The following is a 25,299-nucleotide window of genomic DNA, read 5'->3' as shown; positions in this document are numbered from 1 at the left end:
TGCTGTCCATGCTCCACAGGAATCACTGCAGATTAACAGCAGCTTTTAAATTCCATTTCAAAATCTGAAGGGCTCAGGACCGTTAAGTTTTCCTCTATAAGGTGTTAATTATTTGAATAACATTAACAATGCATTGCTGTGTATGAACAGTTTCACAAGCACCAAAGTAATCCTCCAAAAATCACCTTAATGAAAAACAAAACCTCACCTCAACCCAACCAAAAATCCACTTTCATGATACTTCCATTACAATTCAGGAATCTGAATTCTTGTTTCATGGGTAAAGTTTTAAATATGGATTAAATAAGGTAGTCACATATGTTGGGCTGACCAAGTACAAAGCCATTTAAAGATTTCCCCTTCTGGAGGACGTTATTTCATTAAAATAGGTACCCTCTACTGTTAACATATTTGACCAGAGTGGGGAACCTAAGACTATTTTTATACAGACATTAAAGCAAATTTGAAACATTCCAAAACATCAAAGAGAAAAAGGATGGAAATGAGAGAACAAATCCCACTTGGAGAAAAACGTAGTTAAAAAGTCAGTACTTAGCCATGACCACGATGAAACAAAAACCTGGAAACAAAACTCAGATGGAGAATTTAAAAGAGTACTGCATGATTAGATTTATTTAGGAGAGGTCTGTGGTCATGATATAGATATGGGCTGCTAGTGTAACCTTTATTTAAATACCTCTCTTTTAAGCATTTTCCCATTCTTTATGCATTTTTATTCCTTGCTGCTTGTCTACAACAGCACCTTGCCTTCAATTAGAAAAATTCCTAAATACCTAAACCTTGTCTTTGAAACCTAACTTCAGCCACCCTGAATATTAACACCTGGAATCAGTCCTGCTTTTTGAGAACCACACAAAATCCAGCACACGCTGCCTATGCCCCACCCCTGAGAAGAGAACCATTTCTTCATAAAAGACAACAAGCTGGACAGAGAAACAGCAGCAGCCTAAATTCATGCAATTGTTAACAAACATCTGTTGCCAAGAGATGTTTTGCAGAAAAGAAACAGATGCAGACTGTCTAAACACACTGAGCCTGCGCAGTGGGGACAGCAGACAAATAACAGAAAAAAGGTTTGCCAAAATCCCTCAGCCTCTCAAATGGCTGAATTAAAAGGTGTTAAATAACTGTGGAACAGATGTTAAAATGAACATGGATCCACAATCTAAGAACCTACCATGCTATTGACCAAATATTGTTTCAAGCCTTTCTTACATTCTTTCAGATTATGGAAATTTGTGTCAGGTTCCATGGGTTCTGTCCTCAAGACAAGACAGCTTCAGAGCAAAGGAACAAACATATTCTGGACATAAACACAGGATTTCTACCCAACACACCGACAGGACAGACAGCATTCAGCAATTAGTACTGGTATAAAGCATCTTTTAAACCTATCTTATGAACTATTTCACAAAACTGTTGCCATACCTGGGCCAAGCAGCGGGGACCGGTTCGGCTGGGCACTTGACTGGTGCGATGGCTGAGGTTCAACCATGTTGGTGTTGATAATGGTGCTAGTGGTGGTGGTGTTGGTTGTGGTACTGCTCTGAATTATAGGATTATTTCTATCCCACATGTTTACAGTCTTGTTGTTGTTGTAATTTGGGTCTCCCCAAGCTGAGGTACCATCATCGATTTCCATCTTGCGGCGAATGGACGGTGGAGATGGCTCTTCCCAGCCAGTTGCCTCACAGTTCTCTTTTTGTTTGGCTGGCACTGGCCCACCAACCCACCCTGACCCCGTCTGTTTTACAGAAGCAGCTCCTCCCCAGTTACTCACATTGTTGTCCTGGGGTTTATTAGCCCAATTTTGTTGGGGGCCTGGCTTTAAAGATTCCCCCCAACTTGTACCTGTATTAGCCTTGCTGTTTGTGCCATTCCCCCACCCACTGGTCCCAGACTTTGTGGAATCATTCCAGCCAGACCCCGATCTATTGTCAGAATCCCATCCAGATCCATTCTTCTTCCCATCACCCAAGTGTCCAGGAACAGATGATGAATCTGTCCAGTCTCCACCTCCTGAAGTCCAGCTTGGATTTGATTTCTGTCCATCTCCCCAGTTTTGAGATTTGGGTTTTTGAGGTTCACCCCAGGTAGGTGATTTGTCCTCCTGATTTGCGGTCCCACTCCAAGTGTGGCCGCTTTTGGCAGCAGCAGCATTATTAACAGTAGTAGAGCTTGCTGACTCTCCCCACCCCCCTGGGCCATTTGGTGCTTTGTTGTTACTGTCTCCCCAACCTGTATTTGTTGGAACAGCTGCCGGTGGAGAGTTGACCCACCCAGATACTGAAGAGGTATTTGTACTGTTCATGATGGACCCATCGTTCTTCCCCCCTGAGTTTGAAGATTGAGTAGCTGCACAACCCCAGGCCTCAGTTCCATTGTCATTCTTCCGTTCAGACCTTGGGGACTCTTCAAATTCCCAGGCAGTGTTTTGCTTCACAGGGGTCTGTCCCCACCCCGTATTGGACAGGACCCTGGGGTCAAGGTCATTTCTTGGCAACTGAACTTGCCCTTGGTCTATCATCCCTTTGTCTCTCCTCCTGCCCTCTCCAGCCCCCTCCCTCCCAGTACTGCCTTCATTTTGACTCCCACCGCTGTCGTTGCTTCCTTCACTAGCTGTGGTGCCAGATGCTGCAGCTTTGGCCCAAGAGTTCATTTGTTCATTGCCCTGCTGCATGGCAGGATTGGGACTGGTAACACTCGAGCTATCCCACCCTGTTGATCCTTTCCCATTGATGTCGCTATTGGAATGCTGGTTTGGGGGCTTGCCCCACTCGCCGTTGACGCCGTTGCTGGCGCTGCGGTTGGGGTGGCCCCAGGCTCCAGAATGCACACTGCCAACCCCGCCACCGCCCCTGCCCCAAGCCAGGACCCCGGGGCCAGAGGGAGGCCCCGAGTCCCACGCGTTCGCTCCGTTTCCTTCCTTCTGCACAGCGCTGCTGGATCCGTTTTGTTTAGCACTTAATGCTGAGTTCACAGTGTCTCCATTCCCCTGACTGAACCCAGAATTGCTGTTTCCTGCGGCAGGATTACCTGGGGACATCCCCCATACTGAACTGCCCATTCCTTCACCACTGCCCCCGCTGACTTGAGAAACCGCTGTCCCGTTAGCACCAGGAAGGCCTTGCAGGTGGGGCGGGATGATGGCCCCCATGCCCACGGCCATCCCCCAGTTCGGCAGTCCGTTTGTCTGCATTGCATTGATAGGGTTTGGTGAAGAGTTCATGGGGTTAGTGTTATTTGGTCCATCAGTGTTAAGGTTCTGAGGTTGTACGCTGAAAGACACATTCTGAGAAGTGGACGTTTGTGGTTCTGTGCTCTCTTGCGGCAGCAAGTTTCCCCAAGCACCTAAGGTGCCTGTTGGGTTCCCATTCTGGTTGCCCATGTTCTGACCTATGGCACTGACTGGACTGCAAATACTGGAAGGGTTGCCTGCTCCCACAGTTCCTTCATGTCCAAGTACAGGCCAGGCAGCTGGATTGGCATTAGGGTTAAGGTTAAGATTAATGCCAGCATTCGAGTTGGAAGCACCCCAGCAGTTCTGACTTCTACCGTCTCCCATCATGTTGTCCATCTTTCCATCCCCACCACTGGCAGAGCAGTGAGCTAGGCCAGAGCTGGAGCCCGCAGCCACCCCCCACACCCTGGCCGAGCTGCCGTTGCCGTTGGCTCCACCAGCTCCAAGGGCACTCTGGTTAGAAGTGCTTTGGACGAGTGCTCCGTTGGCGCCATTATTGCCATTAGTTTTCTTTGTATGTCCAGTGAAGTTGCCTTGGGCACTCCCTGTAGCCATGCTACTGTTCTCTGAGCCACAGTTGGAGGCAGAGTCAGTGTCTGTAGTACATTCTGAGGCAGACTCAGTCTCAGCTCCGGTAATGGAAGGCCACGCTTCCTTGTCAGTCCTGTCTATTATCACTTTATCCCAGCTGCAGTTGCCTTCACTCCTGAAAGCGGGCTGCTGTCCCCAGTGGGAATTCTCATAATGGTCTCCCAATCCACTGTGGCTGAGATCTGAAAGGATCCAAGGTTAAAAATGAGTCCACTGTTCAAGCACTGCAAAAGCCCTCTATTAAAAGCACTGTTTTACATCACTAGATTCAACACTACATTCTGCTAAAATTTAGAGTACATTCTCTAACATAATAAAGCAATTTCCCTCACTACAATGGATGGAGCATGATGCTCCTATTAACTTGTTTGGGTTTTTTTTTTTTTTAATCTGACAAAACTCTCAATTAAAATAACTGAACGAATTCATTTTAGAACAGAGAAGTGTTTTGTAGCCCCCAGTGTACCAGTAAAAATAATAAGCAGGCGATAAATAAGAAGAGCAAATATACTAATTTATGTCAAAAGTCTAAAAAGCAAATTTGGAAAAAAAACCAGAAGAGTACCTAGCAGACCCTTACCATTTATTTTGACTCAATTCTCATTCTTCAGAGAAACACAATGAAAGTGCATCCAATAAAAAAATGTAAAATGTCATCCTGCCCTGAGATATTACATACACACCCACATCACAACACACTGAATTCATACTGTAGTTAGGTTTGCAACCCTTCCTGGAAACAAAGAAACAAATCCAGACAGCAACCTTTACTGTTAGGTGCCGCTTATAAACACCACCAATGTATATTTTAGCAGGGAACTTGGGCATCTCTAAATAACTGACAGTTTTGTCAGGAAACTTACCTCTCACAGGCTTTACTCGTGGTTTATACATCATTTGGGATTTGTACACACAATCCCCTGTGTCACCAAGCCAGTGAAAAGTGATGCTGTGCCTTTTCAGCACTGTCACAGCCTCAAACCCAGACACTAACCCAAAACATTAACCAAGAGCTCTTGAGCAGCTGCTTGCTCACCAGGGTATGACGATAAACTGGAAGGCACAACACATCTCATGTTAAGAACTCAAGCTCTGGTCAAGGCTTTGCATTTCCTTTCCATCCCAATTGCTCTGTACATGATTATTTCTCTCCGTTTCTTTTGACAGGAATTTGATAACAAGTATTTCAGTCTGATCCAAGGAGACAATCTGCAGAAGAGCTCCTCTTAACTGCTTGCACATATCAAAGTAACAAATTTTGGATGTCAATTATTTTTACTTGCTTTGAATCTGCTGCAACATGGCTTCTACTCTTTTTGTGAATAAAATGAATATTTTTGTGAGGAAGATGGATGCAACAAATCTCCCAAACACGATGTTAACAACGAATGCTTAATATGAATCAATTTAAATCACAAATATGTTGGTGTGATTAGCTCCTCTAATTAGAGGTGTTCTGATACTGCAAAATTTACTCCCAAGATGAGAAAAAGCTCTCTCTCTCTCTGACAAAATCTTGTTCACACATTTTACCTGTAGCTTTTTAAGGTGGTTGCTTGGTTGCCTTATGAAGATTTTTCAAGATGAAGAACTAACGTGCTAAACCAACCCAGATTGCTTTAAAAAAAAAAAACCCTTAAATTAATTGAAGCAGAAGAAAGGATTTTTGAGAAAGGAAAGGAAAAACAGTTTTAGTTCATCACCTATCTTCTCATGATACCAGGAAAAGACCTAAATAATCACAGAAAATAGAATTGCTTGGGTTTGAAGGGATCTTAAAAATCATCTCATTTCACCTTCTGCCATGGGCAAGGACACCTCCCACTGTCCCAGGGTGCTCCAAGCCCTGTCCAACCTGGCCTTGGACACTTCCAGGGATCCAGGGGCAGCCACAGCTTCTCTGGGCACCCTGTGCCTCACCACCCTCACAGGGAAGAATTTCTTCCAGAATAATTGACAAGCACATGACAAATCTGAAGGAACATGAACAGAACCACTTGGATTTACCTGGATTCCTTCCCCTACATGCAATGGCTGGAAAGGAAGAAAGCACCCTGTTATTCCTGGATGGATACAGCCACTGCTACAGCACGTTGAACATTTCCCTGATGATCTAAGATTTGCTACACAGGTGTTAAACAGAGACCTGAATCCCAGATAAGACACGGAAGGGGAAGGCAGGCTGTGCAAGGACTTAAAAAGGGTCAGCAGGGTCAGAGAAATGAGCCGAGGAACATTCTTAGCAGAGCAGGAATGAACAAAGGGAAAAAAGCAGCAGCAGGCCAGGCCAGAAGATAAGAAGTTGAGGCAACCAAGGAATCAGATAAGAGGAGTTACGGGAGATTTTATTCAACCCTGTGGGTGGTGCGACTCAGAGCTGTGTTTGAGCCTCTACAGAAGGATTTGAAAGTGGCTGGAAATCCATTGTTCCAATGAAAGGTCTCCTCAAAGCTGAAAGCTCAGCTCTGTGTGCAGGTGCTGCCCCAGCAGAGCCCTGCAGGGCACGCTGGGGAAGGAGGATCAGGAGAGCGCCCAGGACGTCTCCACGCTCACAGGAACAGCACCATGGCTGATGAGATCAAAGGGAGCTGCTTGTTTAATCAGCTCCTTTCTCCTCTCCCCCAAAGATGGTGGTTAAAGCGGTGCTCAAATTTGAGAACACTTAGGAGCCAAAATAAAGGGAAGGGGTGGGACTGAAGATGAAAAATAGAATGATTGCTGAGAGTAGGGAGCAAAACAAGTCGTTAAATACGAGACCAGATCTTCAGGAACAGTAAGAGAATCTAAGAAGAAAATAAAATCATGATGGAGAAGAACTATAAAACCAAAGAGATGTCCATATTAAGAGTAGAAAATGGCCAAGTGCCTGGGCTTGGTTGGCCAAGCACAGCTTGGCAGGATCCCACCAGGAACGAGCAGCTCCAACCCCTGGGCTTCCCAAGGCTTTGCAAATCCAGGTGCTCCCTTTCCTGTCCCACAGCCGCTCTCCCCGAGGCTCAGATGATTCCCCCAGCAATACCCACAGGCTAATCTGGCATTACAGGAATTCTGTGGAGGGGTGTGAAATCAGGGATCCCCCCTGGAGCAGCAGCAGGGTCCTGCTGCCGCCTCCCACAAGTCACGGCTCAAAAATCACAGAAAAAACTTTGCAACAACCTCAGAGTGTCCAACACACACTGGAACAAGCGGTTGTAACACCATGGGTGCTGTCATAGAGCTCACAAGAAAAAGGACACATGAAGAAAATGGGAAAAAAAATTTTCACAGCATGAACAGAAACCTGCAAAAACTGGGGCTTAGCTGTCAGACAAACCAAGAGTTTGAATACAGATCTTGAATAGAGTAATGTACGTTTGATATTCTTGTCTCTAGAAGCAAATAACAAAAAGGCTTTTTTCCATTTTAACTAGAAGGGGCTTGCTGCTATGAAATAAATAATGAGTAGCACAGTCTTACTTAATCTGTAACGACCTTAAACATTTCGGAAAAATAATGAATGCAAAATATTTTATACAATTAAATCAAGAACTTTTCTGTTTTTTTTTTTTTTTTGAAAATGCATATTTACTCCAACTTTCTAGGAAACTAACTGTTCACAGAAATTCACAATATTTTCTTTTCTTTTCAAATTGTTAAGATTGAAATGGGAAACCCATTTTAAAAATTCTTAAGAATGGGTTCCTCTTTATTTATGCAAAGATGTGAAATAAAAGCACTGAGTCCACCAGAAGCATTTCTATCCCTCCTCTGTGAGCTGAGCAAAGCCTGTAAACAAGGCACAAGGAACAGAAACCACAGGTATTCCATGTTAGCAAATCCTAGTGCTGGGACACCACAAAGTGAGAACTATTTTTAAATTAATACTTTGTGTTTCAATATCTTAATTATGCATCTTTTATGAAATATCGTTCCCCTGGTCAACAACATTTCTTCAGCCATCAGGAAGGAAATATTAATTTGAGGATAATGGCTTAAATTTGTTTTTAACAAGCATAGAACTTCTGTCCAACTGCAACCATACACATGACCTGGAAAATGCACAGCTCTGAGCAGTATAAATAATAGCATGAGGGAGTTGTTTTGTTTTGGATTGCTGTTTTTTTAAATAATATCCTTAATGGGGTGGGAGGAGATTGCTAGTGTTATTACGTACTGTAGCCAACATACTTGACCAGCTTCAATTCAGTACTTATTAAAAACAGAAAACATTTTTGGCTGTGTTGGGTAATGAATAATTAGTAACAAAATCAGTTTAATGTTTACATAGATTACAAATGCAAAAAATGAGTAGAGTGAAATGGGAGAAGCTGTTGCATGCATTTCTCAGAAAAGAAAATACTTTGCCTGCACAAGCAACTGACCCCAAACTTCCCTCCTCCTCTGAAAATTTCATTTACAATCATATTTAATTTTTTTTATTCAGCTAAGTTAAAAGTAACGGTATCTCCATAGCTTCTATTGCAATAATTAGTTCAAATGCTGTGCAGTAAAACCCTGTCTCCCCAACTATAACACAACATTCAGCTGACTTTGGAACCAAAGTACAGACAGGGTACGAAATGGCAAAGCCTGGGATGAACTTTTAATGGAACATTATTAACAAATTGTGCTCACCCCATTTTAAATCAGATCTAACTGTGACTCCTCTCTTATTACTTGTTTTATTTTTCAGCCCACGTCTGTCACGTAACAACAACCAGACCCCCTGGCTCACCCTGTGCTGCCCAAAGGACAGATGACAGACGGTGCTCCCTGCTCTGACATGCAGAACACAGAAAAATCCCAAGGGCCACTGACAGTCCCACTGGGGATTTTCCTTGGCACATAAAGGTTAGTGATCCTGAGTCAGAACAGGAGGGAAAAAAGGGCAAATTATTTTCTCTCCCCCCCTCAAGATATAGTTTTCAATTCAACATGAGCAGATCTTTAAAATACTACAAATGAGTTTTTCCGAATCTGAATTAAATAGGAAATTAAATTTGCCAGGAACATTTTAAGTGCTAAATCAAATGTAGCCTAATTTCATAAAGAAAACATGACATAAGCATCTGTTCTGAAACACAAAATATAAAAAGGCAGAAAATTTGGGCATTGTAGTGCTAACATTTCAGGTTACCTGCTGCATCCAGCTCTAGGCATAGAGACAGATTTGAAAACTGGCATCTATCTGAAGCCCCTAAAAAGCTCACTCACAAGTCTCATGGATTGAGGAAGCTGAAATCTTGCACAGCACACATAATGTGGAAAGGCAGAAAAGAGATGGAAGCATTGAATAAAGCAGCTTTATTTATTTTAAAACTAAACCATAGCTAAACCCACACAGGGGAAAGCCTGTTATCCCCTTTTCATTTTCTGCACTACGACATTCAAACGTAGTTCCTTCCCTCTGATGCTGAAAGCTTTCAAATGCATTAAGAAAACAAGCAAAAAATAAACAAGATTTTTCATTATTACTAGAGATTCCACTAAATGCTACCTCTCCGACACAAAAGCAGCAGTAGAAAATACCAAATCATTGCATTTTTCTGCTCAGTGCAACATATCTTTACAAGCAGCTCGCTGCGAAGACGCCATTTTATCAAACCTGAAACGCAGCCAAAAGCTCAGGACGCTGTGCTGCTGCTCTCTCGCTGAAATGTTATGTAATAAATTGATTTAACAGAAGCAGATGCTATTTTCTCAGGGTTAGGGTTACTTTCTCTCTCTTTTTGGCTCTAAAAAGGGCTGATGGTAATAAAATACCTGAAGAAAGGAGCCGCCCAACCATCCTAGGAGACGCTACATTGTGTGCAGAGCTGTTTCTACTCCTGCCTCTACGTTCTCCAGGGCTCCCGGCTTCAATATGTCGGCTGTGTACAGTGTAAGCCTCATCCTGTAGAGCTGCCAAGAAAATCTCTCTGTGCGAGCGCGCGCCCAGACAACCTGCGAGCTCGGCCGGGCCCCGGCTGCACTGGCTATGGAAATGCCCTTTCCACGCACAGCCCTCCTCCCCCTTCCCCAGCTCCGCTCCCCGGCTCTAGGTGAAGGTATCAACAGAGCAGGATTTTTAAGCTTTGATTATCTAATTGCAGCTGACACTAAACCGATCTTCCTTCCTCTTTAAATTCTTTCAACTGTCACAAAACATTTTCACTTCGGGACCCGGCTACAATTAGCGCCCGTAGCTGCTTTTCTGCCGCTTTTGAAAGTCAGCCAAGAGAAGACGCGGGCGTTGCCGAATGCCTGCCCCTGCTCGGAGTCCTCCTCCTTCCTCCTGCCCCTGCTCGGAGTCCTCCTCCTTCTTCCTCCTGCCCCAGAGCTCCTGCCTCTTGCCCAGGGTCCTCCTCTCTCTCCCAGCCCCATCTCCTGCCTCTTGCCCAGTGTCCTCCCCTCCCTCCCAGCCCCATCTCCTGCCTCCTGTCCAGTGCCTTCCTCCCTCTCCCAGCCCCATCTCCTGCCCAGTATCCTCCTCCTTTTCCCAGCCCCATCTATGCCTCCTGCCTGGCATCCTCCTCCCTCTCCCAGCCCCATCTCCTGCCTCCTGCCCAGTGCCTTCCTCCCTCACCCAGCCCCATCTCCTGCCTCTTGCCCGGTGCCTTCTTCCCTTTCCCAGCCCCCTACTTCTCCCAGCCCCATCTCCTGCCCATCGCCCTCCTCCCTGCTCCAGTACCAGCTCCTGTCTCATCGCTCTCCTCCCTGCCCCAGCTCCTTCCTGTGCCAAGCGTCCTCTCCCCTGCCCCAGCTCCCGCCTGCTGCCCTCCTCCCTGCCCCAGCGGCAGCTCCCAAGTCCCAGATGTACCCTGGACTGCTGCCAAGCCCTTATTGACTTCCCTGCCTCTATCTAAACCAGCTCTAAGTGGCAAATGCGAGCGCATTAATCAGCAGCACGGTTGTTTATAGAGGCAGGGAAGAGCTGCCTGAACAATGCAGCAAGAGAGGAGAGAGGAGAGAGGAGAGAGAGGAGAAACGGGAGAGGAGAGAGGAGCGGGTGCTGCTGCACAGTGGGACCAACCATCTTGGAACACCCTGGGCTGGCAGCCTCGGCTCCCTCCAAGGCACAGGAACACTCACAATGGAGTCAGCTTTAGATTTTTAGGGCCTGAAGATCATCATAAATGCATAATTGCACGTAGAGGGCTTTTATCAGTGCAAATCTTGATGGCTAATTCACCCAAGCTTCCAGCATGCCCAATACGCTCCTTTACGATTATTTCCCCTCCTACCTGCCCCAAATACATATTAATGATGTGGTAAATGGGGCACGTTTCAGCTGTGCTGTTTCAGTTCTCATCAGAGCAGTGTTGCCCCTCTGTCCTGGATCTCACCATGGCTCTTGAAAGCTTTGGCCACACTCTCAGGGTCGCTGCCACTTCACCACTGAGGCACAATTGCTGCTGCTATTCTTGGCTCAAGAACTGCTCCACTGAAGGACTCCTGAAAATAGTTGGTTTCCTCCTGAAGACATTTATTCTGTTTCTCTGCAGTAGTCTCTGAATACTGCTTGGGTTCAACCTCATCTCAGAAACAACAGATAAATGGAAATCAAATCTGTTTGGTTTTGTTTCTATTCAGAAAATTATTTCAAATGCACCCAGGAACTAAGCTTGAGAGTCAATTTTGCAAGAACAGCTTTAAGTGGGACTACTGTTGTGGTATATTACATTCCTTTAAAACTAACTATACATGATGGAAATCTCCATTAGTTACAATGACTCATCAAAACTGGGTTCCTCGTATTTTTCCTATAAGTAACATAAACTTCCTATAATCGATTTCAATTTATGAAGGCAAGTGCTTATATAGGGCATCTATTGAAAGGGACTGTTTTTACTAGTCAAGGTACACAGAAAGGCAAAGAAGAACCCCAAGAAATGAGTCACAGCCCAATAAAAAGCTTGGGAGCAAAATGAAGTGCAGCTTCCAACTAACTGTGCTGGCAGAGCTCATCCGTTCTCTTCCTATCTTGGGCCAAACTTTGATGGGGAATGTGTCTCAGACATTTAAAATTCATAATTATTAATACCTGAAGACTAAAAATGGGGATTTGAGAGGTGATGCAGCCTGCTCACCTGGTCAAAGGAACTATTCCTGATACACACAAGGTGACATTATCCCAACCCAGCAAGAAAGCCTCCAGAAATGGAGCCTGCACATTCCCAAGTGCTCTATCTCACTTCTCAAGATTGCTTTCATAACAGCAGGATTTTCCTAATGTCTCCCCTCAATCTTCCTTGTTGAAATTTTAGCCCATAAATTCTTATCTGATCCATCACAGGCACATAGAAAGTATAATTTCCTTCCCTGCAGCAGCCATTTAGGTATCTCAGCATTTATAATTCCAATCTTCCTTTCACTCAGGAGCTCTGATTCCTTCCTTCTTTGTAAGGCTTTTCTCCAAGATCTCTACTCATTCCTGTTGCATTCCTTTGTTTCTTCCAAGTGGTTCTTTCTCCCTCCAGCTGGAAAGTTCAGAAGCCTTCCCCACAGGTCCCTCAGGAACAGGGCTGCCTCTATCCCTCAGGGCCTGTTCTCTTTTTAACACATTCATCAAGTTTACCTTGTGACCAGACCCATTTATGCACTGTGAGACCCACACATCTGTATGGGGGTGCAGAGCTGCTCTGGCCAAAATAAAGAAACTTTTATATTCCCTTATTTCTTACCCAATTATACAGTTGTGTCATCACTATTCCATACTGTAGTTTTGCCTTTCTGTTGCCTAGCACTCTTCTCCAGTTGGTCTCAACCAAAAATTTATTGAAGGCTGTTGTTTAACCATCCCCTTTGGTATAACCTGCTCTCCACAAACCCCAATGACTCTGCATTTCTCTCCTGTAAAGTTCAACATGCACAGAAATGGCTGCTTTGGATTTTTTTTCCCCTAGGATCATTCTAATAGTTACTCTGACTGATTTAAACTTCCTCAGTTCCAACTTTCTCACCTCTTAACATTGGTTGGCTTTTTTCTCTTTTGTAGTTTTCACACTCTTAAAGTGACCACACTGCTCCAATCCCTCCTCTGCTTAGTCTGCTACATGAGGAATGATGCACATGGTGACATGTCATTATTTCCAGACAACTGGAAACTCTTATTTCCTCAAATCTCTAACTCACTGTAGCTTTAGTTCTAAGTTTACAGATGAAGGGGCAAGGTATTTAAAGTATTCCTGATGCCACCCATCAGTGGTTCCCTCTGTCCTACTGAGTCACTTATGAAAGACTCAGCTTTTTGTTCTTTGGGGCTTTTTTCCCTCCAAACTGCTACAAATGTCCTTATTTCTTTCTAGCAACATTAAATATAATTCTTGAACTGTATAAATTCAGCTTTCCTGTAATTTTCACATGACCTGAGTATGCAACTGGGACTTTCTCCTCTTCCCAAGGACTAAACTCCTTCCTATCCCTGGTCCCTTTGACTTTAGTTGTGCTGTACCTTTTACTTCTCCACCATCAGGACAGGTCCTGCTACTTGGTGCCTCCACATGCTCTATCAGCAACAGTCACCTGCACATTTGACCATCTTGCCAGGCGGTTTCCTGACCTTTCCTTCCTCACAGACACCTCAGCAGGGCAGTTCTGTCCCTGGCTGTCCCTGCAGCACAGCCATCCACAGTGAAGCTGGAGAAGAGCTGCAGCTCCTGAAGCAGAAGCAGCCACCTTTGAGCCATCAAGTTTTTTCACTCTTTGAAAGTGAGAACAGCAAAACTACAAAAGCACCTCAGGTATTTATCCTTCTGCAGATTTCTATTTTTCTCTCTCTCTATGCAAAATTCTCATCACTGTCAAAGAGATTTGAAGCAGCAGGTTTATTTTTCATGCTCTGCTGCCTGATGTCAGATAACATCCACAATACAGAAAAATTTGTTCCAAAGATTAGTTTACTGATGAGTTTTTAGCATAATTTTTCATTCCTAATGCCCATATTTGGGCTACACAGAGATTGCCATTTTCTTGTATTCAAAGCATTATAAGGAGTTTCTGAAAATTTTGATGGGAGACAAAACTCTAAAGTAGCTGAGACTCACTTCCCACAACTTTCCTGTCACTGCAGTTCAGAAAATGTTCCTCACCCAGGAGACAGAACCATGGGTTAGATCCCTTCTCTGTGTTATCTGCTACATTTATGGCCTTGTGTGATGTTTTAACTTCCTTTTGTGTGAACCTACATTGACACCAGTGACCCTTGGGAACACTGCCTGATTTCAGGGCCACAGATCACACATCAAGTGCCACCAAATGCTGAACAAAGCCTTGAGAAACAACATGAGAAGACAGAAACACAATCACCCCTTACACCTGAACAGCACCAACTGAGTGAGACTAGTGGCAAAAAATGTAATCAAGCCAAATTCTTCATTCTGGTAATTTTTCAAATTTTTTAAATAACCAGAATTTGCCAAATTCTGGTCATTCTTCCCATGTTTTGATCCCAATAGTAGGGGAACTTTTCCACAGCCACATTACAGAAATGTGTGGACAGTGATGTACAGTGGACTGCCCTGCAAATTGTGGCCAGCAGAGGAGTGTAAGAATTGAAGGTGTCAGGAGGTTCTTGCAGGATGGAATTGTGTTTGTCACACACAGTCACCTTCCACTGCAGCAGCATGAAGAGCCAATTCCTGTGCTTCTAAAGGAGCACCTCCATGCTGCTTTCTCCATTTGAGATCAACAGCCATGACACCATGAAGCACATCATCCAGGTATTATGGATAATTTTTTAAAAGGGTATTTTCTATATAAAGTGTGAAATTGTATACATAGGAAGTGTGCAAACACAATGAATGAATATTGCCTAATTTCTACTTTAAAGCTTTTAGTGTTTTAACTATTACACATTAAAAACTCTGCTCTGGGAGATCCAGAATAAATCCATTTTTAAAGTCTCTGGTTTTAATTGTGTAACTTTCCAACTAAAAGCAAAAACACAGTAATGTTTTGCCAGCAAAGATATACTGCTAATGGAATTGCAGAATATGAGCCCAAAGAGGTGAAGTTCAGCAAATCATTTCCATAAAAGCACTTTTCACATGTGCTTTGTTTGTCAAAGCTCAGCCTGTTTGCAATGCCTCCAGGAGATCAAGCTAAATCTTATTTCAGACTTTTGAAATTAAACTTTATGAATATATTTCAGAACTGCTTTGGCACGTGCATGCCTTACCTACATCCATCACAAATCACAATGAGCTGAAGTGCTCAAGCTGAATTCTTCAAGCATGACTTTAGCAGAAAGGTCTCAATCACTTTGCTGGATCTCATGAAACAACTGTATGTCACAGCTTATCAGTGTTTTCCAACTGTATTGACTGAAGGCATGATAATCTTTTTCTAAAACTTCTCTCCAAATCTGACTTTACAACCATATAAAATTCTGAGGGAATTCTGAAGTAACTGCAGTTAAAGGACTGGATGTTTGAAATGAGTCTTGTCAGACATGACTTTAACAGTAACCAGCACATTTTGATCTTGCTTCCTAAAAAATCATCAAAATGAAAGTTAATACAAAGAGATTATAAGAAGAGTTAACCTGTCACAGAAGAGCACTCAGCAAGTTCCAGCTGCCCACTTCAAGGCGCACACCACACCAAGCCATGAGCATGAATCTCTCAACTGCAGCTAAAGAAACCTTCAAACACAAAATAAACCATCCAGCTCCAGAGAAAAGAAGAACAAAGTTCAGCACAAAATCTGGCATCAGCCCACACATGGAAAAAAAAATCTCTGTTTCTAACTGCTGTCAAATTCTCACTTCACAACAAACAACAGATAGAACAAATTAAGAGTGTAACTCGAGTTCCCACAACACTGGTGTGTTTACTCATTCTGATTTACTGCAGGAATTATTTGCTCTCATTTCTTTCTGGACTTTGGAAACAGATAATATGGATCTGCTCTGCAAAATACTCTCTCTACTTGCCAATAAAAAGATGGGCACAAGTTCCACCCTGACTCCTGCAGGATGCTTTTGAGTTGACAGATGGTGGTTTCACATTGCTGAATTTCAGGAAAGTCAAAGATATCTTGGAGAACTGATTACTTCTTTTGATCTCTGCTCTAATGATCATCAAACACACTGGTTGCCTGGAAACTCCTTTATAAAATTCATCATTTGTAAAGAAACTTAAGAAATCTCTATTACTTGTTATTTTTAATCTCCCATGATAGCTTCCAGAAATGATTCTAATTCTTTTAGATCACGTGGCAAAGGATCATTCCAATAATTCAATTAATAGGAAAATGCCTCACACCTTAATGAGGGAAGTTAACTACTCACCTGTTTACTGAGATGACAAAGTGGGGAGGGAAGAGATAAAGATTCACAACTCTAAAAATGACAAACTGGACTAGATAATAGAATACTGTTCATAAATTAGAGATACAGCTTTCCTTCAGTGTAATCCTGGAAAGGATTACAGAGGGGGCAGGTCAAGAACAAGCTCTGTAGCTCAAGACAGACATTCCAGACAAATAACTATTCTACTCCAAAGTACTTCAGAAAACAGTTCCATAATTGTTAACAATGAATAAAAGACTGTTTTCAAGGGGTAAGATTTCTAAAATATTCTATGCAATTTGAAATGTTTTCATTTCATAACAGTTTGTCTAGTTATAATGTTTTAGAGATTACCTTAAGAGAGAAACAAAACATCCCTACTCTCATCCACTTCACTGATACTTCTAGGTGATAAACCTGACAAAGAATATATTAGTGGCCATTAATTCCCACTTGCCTTACATTGGCAGAACATCCTTTTTAATTCATGACATTGCAGTTAAGTTCTGATAAGTGTTTTGGATAGGCCGAGGCAGTAGATAACAGGGGCTGAAGATAAGAGAATAAAGAGATAAAATAATGTGATTTTTAGAGTGGAGAGACTGGCAGTGACTCTCTAACAGTATTCCTTGTACCTGAGTAGTTATAAATAAGGCCTGAAAGGAGCATGGAGGCATAATTACAAATTAACTCTGAAGGGATATGGTGCTGTAACAAGAAAGGCTACAGACATGAACTCACATCAAAAATCTTCTGGATACAAGATGCTCATGTAGGGCAATCCTGACTCTTTGATTACACCATAAAATGTGCTGCTGTGGTTCATGATGAGCCTAAAGAAGCCAGCCCAGGTCTGAGGGGCTCTGGGCAGGGCAGGGCAGGACAGGGAGGGAGCCCTGAGCACCACTCCATGTCTGCCTTTACCCCTGGGCATGGCCAATAATGCCCTGAGCACTGCTCCATGTCTGCCTTTACCCCTGGGCATGGCCAATAATGCCCTGAGCACTGCTCCATGTCTGCCTTTACACCCTAAGGATGTCCAATAATGCCCTGAGCACTGCTCCATGTCTGCCTTTACCCCTGGGCATGGCCAATAATGCCCTGAGCACTGCTCCATGTCTGCCTTTATACCCTAAGGATGTCCAATAATGCCCTGAGCACTGCTCCATGTCTGCCTTTACCCCTGGGCATGGCCAATAATGCCCTGAGCACTGCTCCATCTCTGCCTTTACACCCTAAGGATGGCCAATAATGCCCTGAGCACTGCTCCATCTCTGCCTTTATACCCTAAGGATGTCCAATAATGCCCTGAGCACTGCTCCATCTCTGCCTTTATACCCTAAGGATGGCCAATAATGCCCTGAGCACTGCTCCATGTCTGCCTTTACACCCTAAGGATGTCCAATAATGCCCTGAGCACTGCTCCATGTCTGCCTTTATACCCTAAGGATGGCCAATAATGCCCTGAGCACTGCTCCATGTCTGCCTTTATACCCTAAGGATGTCCAATAATGCCCTGGGCACTGCTCCATGTCTGCCTTTATACCCTAAGGATGTCCAATAATGCCCTGGGCACTGCTCCATGTCTGCCTTTACACCCTGGGCATGGCCAATAATGCCCCTGAGCACTGCTCCATGTCTGCCTTTACACCCTAAGGATGTCCAATAATGCCCTGAGCACTGCTCCATGTCTGCCTTTATACCCTAAGCATATCCAATAATGCCCTGAGCACTGCTCCATGTCTGCCTTTATACCCTAAGCATATCCAATAATGCCCTGAGCACTGCTCCATCTCTGCCTTTACACCCTGGGCATGGCCTATAATGCCCTGGGCACTGCTCCATCTCTGCCTTTACCCCTGGGCATGGCCTATAATGCCCTGGGCACTGCTCCATCTCTGCCTTTATACCCTGGGCATGGCCTATAATGCCCTGGGCACTGCTCCATGTCTGCCTTTACCCCTGGGCATGGCCTATAATGCCCCTGCAGGGATCCCACACTGCAGGTGCTGTTCAGGCAGACAAAATTCCCCTTTATACATGGCTCAGGTACCTACACTGACTCTTCTGGAACAGTTTGATTTTTTTTTTTTTTTTTTTTTGTTCCTTCCCATCATTTCCCCAGAGAACTTTTACCTGCAAAGACTCTTCAGTAAATTAAATACCCAGGGAGCCAGAAACAGACATTGAAAGGAAAACAGTTCCTACTGATGCTACGAGGAGGATGGCAAAAAACTTCCTTTCAATAAGGTATTTCTTCTTAGTGAGAATACTCCTGTTTTAAAATTCTTTATTTTCATATTCACAAAGACACCCCAGTTAAAGATTTCTGGGAAAATCCTCATATTTACAGGATACAGAATTCCCTATTTTTTTGAGATCTAACAGTCACTCAAATCCCAACAGCTGAAATGAAAAGGCTTTGGCCTTCCTTGGGTAATCTTCCTACTCCTTTGCTCTTTATGCTTGACAAGATGAAAACAAAAGCCTGTATGAGAGACTGAATAAGACTGAGGATATTTTCAATTCATGGCTACAAAGGCCTCTCAGGAGAGAGATGCTCCTCCCTTGGCCTCCCAGGGCAGCCAGGCACAGAGCTGCTGTCATTATAAGCTGAGCTGGACATTTCTTTTTTTTCCTCCTGTGCCTGCAGTCAGTAAATGAGCTGTTGCTCCACCTGCTGGAAAGAACTACGTGAGCTCCAGAATTCAGCAGGTTCTTTCTGTGTGCAAAAGGCCATCACTGAAATCTCCAAACATTTCATTCTCCAAAAGAAATCTCCACCTTGTGTCAGCAGACAAAAAGGTAGCCAGGATTTCATTTGTTTGAGATCCTGTTCCAAGGGGTCTGTTCAGTGTGCAGATCTTGTGGTGCCTTTGAAATTTTTGACTTTACAGAGTAAAGAGCAACAGGACAATTGTGACTCTCTGGACAAACTGCTACTGAGTAATTAAAATTCCAGCTTTAGATTTGAAGTGAGGAAGAAATCATTTACTCAGAGTTGTAAGGCCAGAGGAGGCCATGGAGATGCTCCAAGGGCTGGAGCCCTTCTGCTCTGGAGCCAGCCTGGGAGAGGTGGGAATGTTCACCTGGAGAAGGCTCCAGGGAGAGCTCAGAGCCCCTTCCAGAGCCTGAAGAGCTCCAGGAGAGCTGGAGAGGGACTGGGGACAAGGGATGGAGGGACAGCACACAGGGGATGGCTGTAAGCTGAAGAAGGGTAGGTTTAGATGAAATATTAGGAAGAAATTCTCCACTCTAAAGGCGGTGGGACACTGGTGCCAGGTTGGACAGGGCTTGGAGCAACCTTGGTGGAAGGTGTCCCAGCCCATGGCAGGGGTGCAATGAGATGAGGTTTAAGGTTACTTCAGCCCAAACCATTCTGTGATTATGATGCCAAGTAACACTTTTACAGAGTTTGATCTTGGTTAACTTGTTTGGGCCAATAATATAAAATGAAGCTGAAAAGCTGCTGCACTGTTTCTTTTCCTCTCATTTCTACTAACCTTGACTGTCCTCTGAATTTTTCCAATGGTAACATAAAAGAAGCAAAAAAAATAAAAACCCCTGAACGAATCCAACAGTGTAAAACATCTGCTGAGGGTTGCCAATACTACACATACAGCAAGTTAAAATAGGAATTGGGAAAAAATAAAGCCTCGAGGTAGAAATGCATCTGGCAAGATCAAAGTCAGACAGCTCGTACTACACTCTTACAAGGAAAGTTCTTTTATGAGTTATGATTTACAGTGGCCTTTGTTTCATTAAACTCAAACACAGATGCTTCAGATCCATCTACAAGGATGCCTGGAAGAAACCTCCTGACCCTCAGGCAGCCTGAGCCACTGTAGTTGGCTGCTCTGAGTGTGCCACATAAATAAAGATGATAGGGGCAGCTCCAGTCTCTGCTCCCCAGGAGCTGAGAGAATGGCTGGAGCTGTGCCAGGGGAGGTTGGGTTGGATTTTAAGGAAAGGTTCTTCCCCCAGAGGGTGCTGGCACTGCCCAGGCTCCCCAGGAATAGGCACAGCCCTGAGGCTGCCAGGGATGCCCAGGGTGGGGTTGTTGGGGGGTCTGGGCAGGGCCAGGGGCTGCACTGGGTGATCCTTGAGGGCTCCTTCCAGCTCAGAATATGCTATGATTTCTATGGTTCCAGAATTCTGAAAATAAAATAATAAACATATCTCTGCCACAGAACATTAGTCTGACAGTTAACAAACATTTCCCAATCCAGAAGATGCCAAGAATGTCAGAACCATCCCTGATGAACTGGGATTTGCAAGGAAGATTGCTGTCAGAAAAGTTAGAGAACTGCTGGGAAATGATTACTTTCCGTCTCACTAAAGCCAAATACTTGAGAATACAGAAGCAGAATCTCTTCCCTTCCTAAAAAAGAACCACTTTAATAAATAATAAATTGTTTCATTTTGTCTGTTCAGTTTTAGGTTTCTGGGGAGTAGCTGAGTGATATTTTCAAATGTATTTCAATAACCGCAGAAGTTGTAATTTCAGAAAGAGATTATTCTCTTATCTAACTAAAACTTCTAAGGACAACACCAAAGAATTTTCTCTGTTGTAGTTCTGCTGAGCAGCAAAAATAGCGAAAGATTCACTAATGCCCAAAGGGAAAAACCACAGACAGTTCAGATCCAAATTTTGTGATGTTTGACAGTGCTAATGAGTGATAATGAGCAACTCTTGAGATCACACAGAAATGACAAATATTCAAGATATCAAACCCCTCCTTTATGATTTAGTCCAGATCACTTTGTTAGGCCATGGATAACTGTATGCCAGAACAGTCCCTGCTTTGCCTGACATCCACACAAAGCAGAGATGGAAAAGGGGATGTGCAGCACTGAGCCCATCCCCACTGCAAAGCTCACACCATTGAAGAGAGCTCTTCTTTCCCATCAGCAGCTTCAGGAAAATGAACTTAGCTAAGAGACTTATTCCTCAACATCCAATTTCCAACAGCCAAAGAAAGGCCTGTGTGTCTGAGAGCCCATCTCCAGCGCTGTGTCCAGCTCTGGGGCTCCCAGCATCAGAAGGATGGAGAGCAGGAGAGAAAAGTCCAGAGGAGGCCATGGAGATGCTCCAAGGGCTGCAGCCCCTCTGCTCTGGCCAGGCTGGGAGAGCTGGGGGCGCTCAGCTGGAGAGGAGAAGGATCCAGGGAGAGCTCCAGGGAGTGCCTAAAGGGGCTCCAGGAGAGCTGGAGAGGGACTTGGGACAGGGGCTTGGAGGGACAGGACACAGGGAATGGCTTCTCACTGGCACAGGGCAGCATCAAATGGGATACTGGGATTAAATTCTTCCCTGTGAGGGTGGGAAAGCCCTGGAACAGGCACCCAGAGCAGCTGTGGCTGCTCCTGGATCCCTGGAAGTCTCCAAGGCCAGGCTGGACAGGGCTGGGAGCAACCTGGGACAGTGGGAGGTGTCCTGCCCATGGCAGGGGGCTGGAAATAGCTGTTCCCTAAAGTCCCTTCAACTCAAACCATTCTGTGACCTGCAGAGCACAGAATGAAGTGGTAAAAAGGCCTAAGGCACTCAACTACTTTTCCCAAAGTATTCTTTTTGAATATGAAAATAATAATTGAGAGCATAAGCAAAGAAAGGTATAAAAATATCACAACAGAACAGAAGTGAAGTTACTATTCTTGATATACAAACTTGCAAAACATGGTTCAAGAAACATTAAAATTATCAGAATGATAGATAGAACCTGTAAATACCCAAATTACCAATGCTTCTGTAAGAATCACCACTAAATATTTACACTTCCTGAAGATCCATTGCAGCTACCAAAGAAACATAAGGGGGAAAAAAAACCAAACCAGAGGAAGACCCCACACCTCTGAGCACGTGAACAAACAGTAAAATCTTCTCCAAGTGGATGCCAGAAATGGCACATTGTGCCAGAATATGAGTATATAGCCAGGGATTACAAGTAAACATCAAATATGAGGATATTACGAGGAAGAATATGAGTAATAGGTGAGGATCGGTATTTTAAAACAAAATTTTCAAATGGCATTCTAAACCAGAATTTTTTAAAATGGCATTTTAAAACAGAATTCTAAAACGGCATTTTAAAATGGGAATTTTCAAATGGAATTTAAAACTATATAATTTTTAAATGGCATTTTGAAACCAGAATTTTAAAATTGCATTTTAAAACCAGAATTTTCCAATAGAATTTTAAAACAAAATTTTCAAGTGGCATTTTAAAACCTGAATTTTTAAAATGGCATTTTAAAATGAAATTTTCAAATAAAATTTTAAATTCAGACTTTTCAAATGGCATTTAAAACCAGAATTTTGCTTTTAAATGGCATTTTAAATCAAAATTTTCAAATTACATTTTAAACAAAATTTTCAAATGGCATTTTAAAACCAGAATTTTCCAATGGAATTTTAAAACAAAATTTTCAAGTGGCATTTTAAAACAAGATTTTCAAATGTCATTTCAAAATGGGAATTTTCAAATGGCATTTTAAAACCTGAATTTTCAAATGGCATTTTAAAACCAGAATTTTCAAATGGAATTTTAAACGTAGACTTTTCAAATGGCATTTAAAACTAGAATTTTGCTTTTAAATGGCATTTTAAAACAAAATTTTCAAATTACATTTTAAAAAAAATCTTCAAATGGCATTTTAAAACCAGAATTTTCCGATAGGATTTTAAAACAAAATTTTCAAGTGGCATTTTAAAACAAGATTTTCAAATGGCATTTCAAAATGGGAATTTTCAAATGGCATTTTAAAACCTGAATTTTAAAATGGCATTTTAAAACCAGAATTTTCAAATGGAATTTTAAATGTAGACTTTTTAAATGGCATTTAAAACTAGAATTTTGCTTTTAAATGGCATTTTAAAACAAAATTTTCAAATTACATTTTAAAAAAAATCTTCAAATGGCATTTTAAAACCAGAATTCCAATAGAATTTTAAAACAAAATTTTCAAGTGGCATTTTAAAACAAGATTTTCAAATGGCATTTCAAAATGGGAATTTTCAAGTGGCATTTTAAAACAAGATTTTCAAATGGCATTTTAAAACAAAATTTTCAAATGGCATTTCAAAATGGGAATTTTCAAATGGCATTTTAAAACCTGAATTTTCAAATGGCATTTTAAAACCTGAATTTTCAAATGGAATTTTAAACGTAGACTTTTTAAATGGCATTTTAAAACAAAATTTTCAAATTACATTTTTAACAAAATTTTCAAATGGCATTTTAAAACCAGAATTTCAAAATGGCATTTTAAAAGCAGAATTTGAAAAGGTCATTTTAAGAGCAGGATTTTGAAATGCCATTTGAACCCCATCTCAGCAGTGGAGGGAAGCAGCTCCCTCCTGCAGCAGCCGCTGCCCCGGGTCCCGCCCTTACCTGGCTGCGCCTTGCCGGGATGCTGCTGCTGCTGCTGTGCCGCTGCTCCCTGCTGAGGAGGAGGAGGAGGAGGAGGAGGAGGCGGAGGAGGAGGAGGAGGAGGAGGAGGGCTGGCTCCCGCTGCTGCTGCTGCTGCCGTGCCCGGCGCCGGGCCGGGGGCACCGAGAGCCCCAGCGGGCAGTGGCTGCCCCCGCTTTAGGAGCTGCTTCTGTTCCTGCTGGCGGAAGCGGGGAGGCACCTCTCGGGGCAGGTAGCGGGACGCCGCAGGCTGCTGCCCGTTGGCAGACGCGCGCTTGCCATTGCTGCTGTTGGTGAGAGTGCTGGTGGAAGTACTGGTACCGGTACCGGCAGGTTGGGGCTGGCTTAAACTGGTCTTAATAGGTTCTGGCACTAGGGCAAAAGAAAAGAATCATCATTGGTTTAGGATCTGAAAAGCTGTCAGGTTGGTTTTTAACTATAATTGGTAAACTGATGGTTTGCTGCCACTGAGAAGCTGGCAGTGCGTGTTACTTTTGGTGTAGGTTTACTCTCCGTGATGGTACTGGAAACTTCCATGCCCAAATGAAACAAATCACCTGTATGGTTTAAAACAGCAGGCTGCTGCCTGAATTTTGAAATTCACTGTCCACCCATTGGCAGACGCGCGCTTGCCATTGCTGCTGTTGGTGAGAGTGCTGGTGGAAGTACTGGTACCAGTACCAGCAGGTTGGGGCTGGCTTAAACTGGTCTTAATAGGTTCTGGCACTAGGGCAAAAGAAAAGAATCATCATTGGTTTAGGATCTGAAAAACATTGGTTTAGGATCTGAAAAATTATCAGGTTGGTTTTTAACTGTAATTGGTAAACTGATGGTTTGCAGCCATTGAGAAGTTGGCACGGTGTGTTACTTTTTGTGGAGGTTTACTCTCCGTGATGGTACTGGAAGCTTTTATGTCCTACTGAAACAAATCATCTGTATGGTTTAAAACAGGAGGGAGGACAAAAGAAAGGTCAGACAATTCAGTATTGAACAGAACACTCATTTCTGCTGCACCCACATTGAGCCCCCACTGCCTTTTTAGTCCAGAGGGGACCTTGCCAATTTTTTGGGGGTGACTGTCGCCCTGATTTTTTAAGATTTTCTAAGCCTTCTGATGTTGACATTCTTGTAGTGAACTTTCTCACACACTTTCTGTAAATAACTCATTGTTTTGCATTCCTTTATGGAGGAGGAGAAATTTGATGGACTGTTGGTTTGTCCAGTGTCATTGGAGAGGTGGCACTGTCACCCTCCAAATCCATTGTCACTCTTGGAAAACTATAAATGTTGGAGTCAGAAAATAAACTTCCTTTTTTCTTCACCTTGAGAACAGCGGTGTGCGCTTGTGTTCTTTTGTGTCCTATAGCCACAGGTGACCTTGCCAATATTAACATCAAGTCCCAGGGCCTACAGCCATGAAAACAACCATTTTCAGGCTTCTAATAAGCTCACAAACAAACAAGCTGAAAGACCTGATCCACCAGCTTATTCAGCACTCACACAAACTTTGGGTTTCTTGTGGTCTTTATCCAAACTTGTGCATCAAACACTTAGGACATCCCAGCCATCAACATCTGCTCTCCAGGCATACATGTGATACCTCCCACACTCACCCAGCCTGCAGTGAGCAGGAATGTGCCTGCACACCTGGCACGAGTGACCAGCAGTGCCAGGTCCCTTGGGGACAGGCAGGAGGGAGTGGGCATGGTGCTGGGGGATGGCAGCCCTGGCTCAGCTCACCTGGCAGCAGCTCTTTGGTCACCCAGAGAAACTCTGTTCATCACAAGCCA

General features: G+C 43.4%; 1 protein-coding gene across 13 annotated transcripts in view; it reads right to left on the bottom strand.

Annotated features, from left to right (window-relative positions):
* Positions 1–25,299, bottom strand: part of TNRC6C (trinucleotide repeat containing adaptor 6C) — a 105,875-nt gene that overhangs the window by 36,884 nt on the left and 43,692 nt on the right. For 11 of the 13 annotated variants that reach the window (XM_054516838.1, XM_054516836.1, XM_054516840.1 and 8 more), the window contains exons 4-5: positions 23,492–23,881; positions 1,450–4,035 (exon numbers count right to left, since the gene is read on the bottom strand). In XM_054516838.1, coding sequence (XP_054372813.1) covers positions 1,450–4,035; positions 23,492–23,881 — 2,976 coding nt within the window. Of the gene's footprint in view, positions 1–1,449; positions 4,036–9,595; positions 9,775–23,491; positions 23,882–25,299 lie in introns of those variants that run through there. The other 2 variants (XM_036394342.2, XM_036394344.2) reach the window with 1 other exon arrangement.

This window comes from Molothrus ater, chromosome 19, assembly GCF_012460135.2.
Source record: "Molothrus ater isolate BHLD 08-10-18 breed brown headed cowbird chromosome 19, BPBGC_Mater_1.1, whole genome shotgun sequence".
Taxonomy (NCBI): Eukaryota; Metazoa; Chordata; class Aves; order Passeriformes; family Icteridae; genus Molothrus; species Molothrus ater.
Note: the sequence above shows the minus strand (reverse complement) of the source record. Positions and strands in the feature narration are given on the sequence as shown.